The sequence below is a fragment of the Stegostoma tigrinum genome, chromosome 31 (genome assembly GCF_030684315.1).
Source record: "Stegostoma tigrinum isolate sSteTig4 chromosome 31, sSteTig4.hap1, whole genome shotgun sequence".
In the NCBI taxonomy this organism is placed as follows: domain Eukaryota; kingdom Metazoa; phylum Chordata; class Chondrichthyes; order Orectolobiformes; family Stegostomatidae; genus Stegostoma; species Stegostoma tigrinum.
In genome coordinates, this window is record NC_081384.1 from 19,825,289 (window position 1) to 19,834,161 (window position 8,873).

The window sequence follows — 8,873 nt, forward strand, 5'->3', positions numbered from 1 at the left end:
ACGTTCCAACTTTGCCTGCTTCGGTTGTGCAAGACTACTCCCTTTTAGAGGTTGAGATGTAGCCATTTTGGCTGAAGCACAGTCAATGTGTTTATGCTCTAAGCTGCTGGCACATGCTGTGTGTGTGACATCACGTTAGCTCAGCACCGTGCAGCAACATGTCACTGCTGACATCCATGATGAGCTGCTTGACTTGATGTCTGTGCTAAACAGCAAGGCAAGAGAGAAGAACTGTGAGCCTTTTGATTCCAGCTGAGATGGCAAAATGCTAAAACCCAAGGCAAGGTAAGATTGTAAGAAACCAAGTGGGTGCAAAGTGAGTGAGTACTAAAAAGGCAAGTGAAGAGACCTCAGGCAGATCCTTCTCTGATGCACTAGCTAGGTGCCTGCACACTAAATGGCCTGGCAACAGCATTATAATGAAAGGTGTTGGTGCTTTCCAAACTGCAGCATTGAAGTGGTGAACTGTATTTCAACTTGGTTGGAGAGATACCATGATGATGATGCAATGAGATTGATGTGCACCTAATGCCAAACGCTGTGGGCAGGGTACACAGGTGGTTGCTGCCCGTGAAGCATGCCTTAAAGGACTTGGGGACTGGCGGCCCAAGATGTCAGCCTGCAGGAGCAAGCAGCAAGTTGGAGCCACTGGGTACCCTGTTGGACCTTAATGTCTGTAACTGTTCCCTCTCTGCTCCTTGGGAGAACAGGATATGCCACATAAATGAGGTGAGAATAGGTTTTAATGAGATCTAAATGCATGCAAAAAGGCATCTCACCACACACTAGCAAGATTCTTGTCTTGCTGTTCAAAATGGAATTCATCTTTCTCAACGTCAAGAATTTCACTTTCATAATCTCGCTGTATTTCCCAAACAGACTCTCAATCACTCAAATCGTTCAGGGGCTGGGAAAATTCAGCCCACGTTTATGCTCAAGTTTTTTTTTCTTGAAATTGTTTAAAACAAATGCCATTTGGATGTTTTCTGAAAATTTAGCTGATATCAATATTTGGCTCACTGAAAACAAACTGCTGCATGCTGGAACGAATAAACACCACGCATGCTCAAATTACCGGACATCACTTTAGAGAACATCCCTGTATCTCTAAATATTTAAACAAAGGCCAATCTTTTAGAAACACAGAGTTTCAAATCTTTACTGAAGTCATTAAAAGACACAAATTCAATGGATAACTTTAATCACATTGCAATAAATTTCTTATTCTATTTTGCAAGGCATGAGAAATTTTAATTACTGTGAAATAAGTAACCAATAAAAACATTGCAGGAAGTATTTTGAGTATTTATTGGAGAGAATTGTCTTCTGATGGCCATAAACTGTAACTATGAGATGTCAGCATACAGTAGACTTAAGCGATTTCCACTTGAAATGTGAACATCGAATGTTGTATTAAAAAATGATGATACAAAACATGACTTAAAAAATAGTACCAGCAAAAGATGATACATAGTCAGGAAACGCATGCAAATAGTACTGCACATAATTAGACAACTATAATAATTTAAAGTAAATTAATTTGTTGCTTTATTAAGCAATCGACCATTAAAATCAGGAGAATCAGGTAGTGCCAATTAATCAGTCTCATGCCAGCACTATAGGGCTACCAGCTCATTAGTGAGCTGATAATATATCTCGGGAAGAATCCAAAATAGACCTTGCAATGAACAGGTGAATTGAGCTAGGAGATTTAACGAATTGATTTTTACATAAAATGTAACTGTTTATGTAATTTCCAGCCAGAGGTTGAGGAGGTTGATTTATTTCAATTTCTCGCACATGGATTGTAATGAAAGACTCAGCCAGCAAACAAATAAAACCTGTAGGATTTGATGATCTACTGTATGTACTGAAGAGCTCTTTATTTAATTTTTAGATAGATCAAGCAACCACTCTGAATTAATGATTTACTCTTTATGTAATGAAATGATTAATTGAATATGGGCAGTTTAATTATGTACACCTAGAACATGGCTAATATGTTTTCAAACAGCAGGTCTGGATCCCTCACAATCCTTTCTATCTCCACACATTTTCTGCCCCAGTTTTGATTCAATTAAGTCCATTTGATTTAAAGAAGAGAGAAGTGGAGCAAGAACAGAAACACAGCTATTCATGTGAATTTAAAATGCATCTTTTATTCCAAAAGCTTCACGTGTATTAGATAATCAGACAGTCTGTAGGCAAGAACTTCAAATTGAGGAAGACGTTGTCGTTTCAAAAGTACCTTTTTTTTTGTACCGTTTACAGGACGCACTGTAGCAACACACCAAGGCTTCTTTGGCAGCACTTTCCAAACAAACTCTCAACTTTGGTTACTTGGAAGAACACATCATCTGTAAATTCCTCTACAAGTCATACACCATCCAGTCTTAGTCAATGGTCACCACTCTTTTAAGCTCAGTGCAGGAAGTCCAGGAACTCCCTCGCTAACAGCTCTGAGGATGTTTCCATGCCACATGGACTGCAGTGCCTCGCGACCACTTATGGCAAATAAATATAAGCAATCACTGCTGGGGGTGGGTGCAGGCATTGGTAGAAACAAATGGATAAACAAATGAAAAGAAAGTTTCTAAATTGGTTAGTGCTGAGGTATTGTGAAGGAAACAGTGAATGACGTAGATTCAGACGGTGAATAAATTGTCTAGTACTAATAATTCAGTCAGAGCTAACTAGAATGAATTGAACAGATTAGACCAAGCATCCAACTTTTTCATCTGAGGTTGAGAGAGTTCATTTCAACTTTTCTTTCACACGGTTGGGAGGAGTGGTCCACTGAGAAGACTATGGAAAGAAAACTAAGAAGACTGATTTATCACCGTAATCTTTCCGTACCATTGTGCGCTTGCACAAGGCCTTGCATGAGCAACATGCACATCTTTAGCCTGATGCACTGTGGCCCTCTAGTCACTTGTTGGACTAGCCTGAGCCAGAAATACACATGCTGGAAGCTCAAATCTTTCATTTTACAATGAATGCCGCCACATTTTTTTGTTTAGGTTTATGCCTACGGTTGCAAACTCTTGAATTAGATGCACTCACGATGGGGAGCAACATGACACAATTTTAGGCTCCAGCATGGACCAGAGGCTAGGCAGCAACTAAGGATGAGGAAAAGAAATTGTGGTAAAAATGTATAATACATCATTAAATTTTAAAAAAACCCACTTACCTTATAATGCACATTTCCAACAAGAGTCAGTGGAGGAGGTAATCCCAGGAGGTCTGTGAAGACATCTGTGGCTTTCTGCCTCTCACTGTGTTTCTCACACCCTATGACTACAGTGCCCAATCATTCAGTTTTCTCTTTATCTCTATAATTGCTATCAACAGATTTATTATTAACTTTGTTGGTCAGGTGCAAAAGCAAGATTTTCTATAGTGAAGAGGTGCTTTCCCATGACTGGTTAGGACAGTCAGATATTTTAGATGCTAAGAACCTCTATAACTGATTAGCAGTGTAGAGGGGAATTCCACAAAGAAATTGTTAAAAAAAACACTTTGGCAAAACAATTAAAATTAGTCTCATGATTTGATGCCAGTCTGAATCAGACCTTCTAGAAGTGACGACATGGAAATGTAAATGAAGTCATGGGCACTTCCAGAACTAATTCACATTTGTATGTTCTAGGACGATTCTCCTTGCTACAAAGTGGTGTGCTAAGCCTGAATGGATCCGCCTGGATACTGCTCCATTTTCTTCACTAAGCAGGGATACAGGGGCACTCCTAGGGCTTGGTCTCGCGCTCTCCTCTCCCGTGTATTCCAGATTACAGGCATGGAAGATGACATGGAAACTGAAGATGATCTGCATAGTGCTGTCTGTTCTCATCATTGAGATAGTGGATCATGTACCGCTGTCAAAACACTCCAGCATGCTGTTTTATCTTCTGTTTTACTTGAAGAATGCACTTGTTCCTGTCCTAGTCACTGTTATCATCCCCTGGATAGTGCATTCCATTTTTGTTACTCAGCACTCTCAGAAACAACAGTAGTATTGACAACAGGACAAGTACTTTAAAATGGTTTAACCTCTGCTAATTATGCTACTTATTTAGAAGCGCACACACATACACGCAAGCACCGAGTTTAAGTGGCTGTCTGGATCAAGAACATCTCTATTTTGAAAAGAAAATGGTAATTAGATTAGATTCCCTACAGTGTGGAAACAGGCCCTTCGGCCCAACAAGTCCACACTGCCCCTTGCAGCATCCTACCCAGACCCATCCCCCAATAACCCACACACCCCTGAACTCTATGGGCAATTTAACATAGCCAATTCACCTAATCTGCACATCTTTGGACTGTAGGAGGAAACCGGAGCACCCGGAGGAAACCCACACAGACACGGGGAGAATGTGCAAACTCCACACAGACAGTCGCCCGAGGCGGGAATCGAACCCGGGTCCCGGGTGCTGTGAGGCTGCAGTGCTAACCACTGAGTCACCGTGCCGCCCCCAAACTAGTGTAGTGATGTTTCCTGTTGAGGGCCATTTACAAAGACAGTAGCATCAATACACCCAGTACCACTAGATGTCCTTTACAATGTGTCAGAAGTACATTCTATGCTCCAAGGTGTTCCTATATGTTGAGTACACGCAGGTGAGGACAAACCTACTCTGTAAACTCAATCCCACGGAACACTGCAATTGATAAACTGTCTAGTTCACCCACACCCCCCTCAACTGTCTACACTGACAGTTGATTGAGATATGATTAAGTTACCATGTTGATGGATGTTACTTTTAGTTGTGGGAATTTTTTTTGTTTAAGTTTCCAATGAATGTCATTTGTTTTTGAATCAAGTGTTTGTTACAGTTGTGCAGACATAGGCTGAATGGTCGTGCTTGCTTACTTACTTTGCTAAGTGGCAGGTTTGGGTCCAAAATCCAACGTGAATTCCTGAGCTCAACTAGTTAATAGAAGAGGCAGCCGACTGGGCACTTAACCATGAAGCTACTTCTGGGGGTGCGGGGGATGTCATTGCCAACGTAGTTTGTAACTTAAGCCTCATCACTGGTTAAAGGTGTTTTTGATTCTCTTCCTGATCAGCCATCAACATAAACCTAGCCCTCAAAAGCAAAGCTTCTTGTTTCAAAACAAGGAATACAAACAGAATTTGCTGGAAAATCTCAGCAGGTCTGGCTGCATCTGTGAAGAAAAAAAATCAGAGTTAACGTTTCGGGTCTGGTGACCCTTCCTCAGAAACAAGAACAAAGCTTTTTGTTTCCTTCTCTGTTCTTTTAAAATCACTTGTTATGGACCAGACCAAACTCCCTCAAAGTATATTTAAAAAATAGCTTGGACCCTAAATCTTCCATATTTTTAGGGAAAGTGCTAGGCGTTGCATTCTGCATGCAGTTTGATTGGTCAAACAATAGATTTGAAGCAAAACACATTTTATTCATACATTATAGTTAAACTGCAACAAAAGAAAGAAGTTGGAACAACCTAACTCTATTGGAAAACGTAACAGAATAATAGGTTATTTTACTACTAAACAGTAACAGTTCCAATATTGTAACATCCCATAAACACACACTTGGCAAAGGCAAATTCAATAAAATAGATTGTCTCACATGCATTTGTCCAGTCGAGAAGGAAAACACTTGAGAGATTGATGAATATCAGAGATGTACTGCAGCTCAACATTGAGTTTCAAAATCCCAGCAGCTACTGCTGCTGAAAAACTGAAACTAAAAGTCCTGGTTCTGTGGGAGCTTGACCCTACCCATTCCGGCTGCTTCTATTGTTCCAACTTTTTAAAAAGACCCCAAGGCATCACAAGCTGTTTACTTCATTAGATTCAAACATACAGCTCATCTCCTCTCTCTTTCTCAAAAAGGACCAAATACAGCTCTTCAAGCCATAGTACTGTCACACTCTTCAAAACTGACCTTTCTTACTACATTCTCATTAAGGCTCCAAAACTGCTCAGTCTACCATTAGTCGGTTAAGCACCTTGAGATGTTTTATAACATTAAAGGTACTGTTAAATCCAAGTTGTTTCTATTTCTGACTTAGTCTGCTGAGCAAATATAATTGGAATTGGGAATGAGAAGTATTAATAGTTAATAAAATCAGACAAACTTTTTTTTACAACTCCTTTGTCACTTTACACCAGTCTTGCAGATCATGTTGATGCTTTAATTTTTCTTAGACATGAAGTAAATTCCACAAAATAAGATATTTTGGGTTATGGAGCCAGGCAGGTGGATCAGTTGTGATCGAATTGAATGATGGATCAGGTTGGAGGAGACAGAATGGCCTTCTCCAATTTCCATTATGTTTTGTGCTGGTACTGTAATAAAACCAAAAATGTGCTCTTGGATTTCCGATAGCTGCGTGCTGAGTGACAGGTATGGGAATAAAACACAAGTTTTTGGACATGGTCTTACATCATCAGTAATATGCTATATTTATTTCAACCACTGTCCCTGGATCCCTTAGTGTCATGTCACTGTTGTTCTTTTCTATAAGGACTGATTTACTCTAAATAAATTTGTGAAAAAAAAACTATTGTTCGAGTTCTAATCTTACCCCCTATCTGAAGGAGTTTTTTGAAATAAAAGGAATAAAGTATTTGTTCAGATTCTAAGATGGTACAAACCCTTCACTGCAACCTGTGGAATTCATCTTTGCTGCAAGGCATTTTACAAAAAAGAATGTAGTAATGTTATATGAAAAACAAGAGTACAGCACAGGAGCAGACACTTTGGCCCATCATGACTGTGTTGACACATGCTTTCCTAAATTAAAATCCTTTTGTCTCTATGCAATCCATATCTGCATATTCCCTGCCTATTTATGTATCTGTCAAGATGCCTCTTAAACATTGCTATTGTATCCGCCTCCTGAAACTGAAATTTCAATCACCTGGCTGGGCTTATTCCTCAATACCAGATCTAGTGTGGCCCATTCTTCTCTTGAACTATTTACAAATTGTTTCAAAAATCCATCCTGGATACGTAACGAACTCTACCCCCCACCCTCCCAACAGGGAAGTCCTGGTTGATATAGGTGATGTTAAAATTGCCCACCACAACAGCTGCATTATTTTTATATTTTTCCCTAATCTGTCCAAATATCTGCGCCTCTATCACCCATTGGCTGTTGGGGGGCCTGTAGTACAATCTCAAAGTGACTGCACTCTTCCTATTCCTGAGCTGTCTCCATATGGCTTCACTAGCTGAGCTCTACAAAGTTTGCTCCCTCAGTACAGCTGTAATATTTTCCCTTATCATTCATGCAATTTCCTCGAGTCTTGTACATTCCTCTCTACTTCACCTGACACACCTAAATCTCAGAAAGTCAAGCTGCCAGTCTTGTCCCGCTCTCAATGAAGTTTCTGTAAGAGCTACAACATCATAGCTATATGTATTAATGCTCTAAATGAATTTGCCTTATTTGTCACGTTCCTTGCATTCAAACAATACATATCAGACTGCCAGTCCCATTGCATTCAGTAACCTCTCTTGTCTGTTCTTCCTCTTAGTCTTACAGGCCATCATCTCAGCTTCCTCCTTGGTCATTTTACTTGCTGACCTAATGCTCTGGTTTCTGGACTTTTAAACCCTCCCAAGTGGCACTAAACTTACTGAGTTGGTAATATGGAACAGCTTTACAAAGGATCATCCAAAGTGGCACAATCCTCAGTAAAATACCAACAACAGATCAGCTGTAAATTCAGATATAAACTAGAGCTGACGAAGTTCACAGCAGGCATGATAGTGTTTCATGAACAGAGGACATCATGAATATCTCATGTATCTTGCTTCAGTTCTCACAATTTATTTATTTATTTTAGAGTTGTGAGAGCATGGAATGCGTTGCCAGCAGCAGTTGTGGAAGCAAGGTCATTGGGGTCATTTAAGAGACTGCTGGACATGTATATGGTCACAGAAATTTGAGGGTGCATACATGAGGATCAATGGTCGGCACAACATTGTGGGCTGAAGGGCCTGTTCTGTGCTGTACTGTTCTATGTTCTATGTTCTAATTTATTTATACATTATTATTTTAATCTGCAGAGCATAATTACATCTACTGTACACTGAAGTGAATCTTGCTATCATTTACAAAAATGTAAACTGGTGGCATTCTAGATCATATAGTGTGATCCATTACTCTGAATATTTTACACTGATGTGTTGCAAAAATAGACTGACATTGCTGTAAAATATATGTAGTTTGGAATTCTGATAAATCATTTTAAAAATATCAGATCGCTATTTTTAGGTATTTTAATATTGTCATAAAGTTTGCTGTAACAACAAAGATACTTTTTAAAACAGTTAACTCCCTTTCTCACTTGTTGGCACCTCTTGCTGAGACTTAATTCCATGGAAAATGAAAATAACTGAAACAAGAATAACAGATGTGATGGTGAATAATATTTGTCACTGAAGCCCAAGCAGCTGAAAAGTGATGATACCTCATATTCTAGAATTATTAGTTAATTTGTCTTCAGTATTGTTTCCCACTAGAAATAGGGGAGTCTATGCAGATTAGGGAATTGTACATAGTTTGGAGTGAGTTTCAAGGCAGTAATCCTTTGAGCACTTTGTATATCTTTGGAATTACACATCTTCTAAATGTTACATAATGGTACAATATACCGTGAAAAAGAAATTACCATGAGAAACGTCCACATTTTATTTTCCATCATCATTATCTTGGTCGCTTTCTGTGTCCCATATCCTCCAAACCCTACTGGAGAACATTCCATTATGAAATAGCTGGCTATTGATGTTACATAGAAACATGGCGGTCAGGAGCAGGAGGAGATCAGTTGGCCCTTCGAGCCTGCACCACCATTCATCATGATCATGGCTGATCATCCAACTCAATAG

General features: G+C 39.5%; 1 protein-coding gene across 2 annotated transcripts in view; it reads left to right on the forward strand.

The window, feature by feature from the left end:
• g6pc3 (glucose-6-phosphatase catalytic subunit 3) overlaps positions 1–8,208 on the forward strand; it is a 31,321-nt gene extending 23,113 nt beyond the window's left edge. The window contains exon 6 of one of the 2 annotated variants that reach the window (XM_059638638.1): positions 549–3,646. In XM_059638638.1, coding sequence (XP_059494621.1) covers positions 549–756 — 208 coding nt within the window. In that variant the 3' untranslated portion in view covers positions 757–3,646. The other variant, XM_048560858.2, reaches the window with a different exon arrangement.
• Positions 8,209–8,873: the final 665 nt, after the last annotated feature.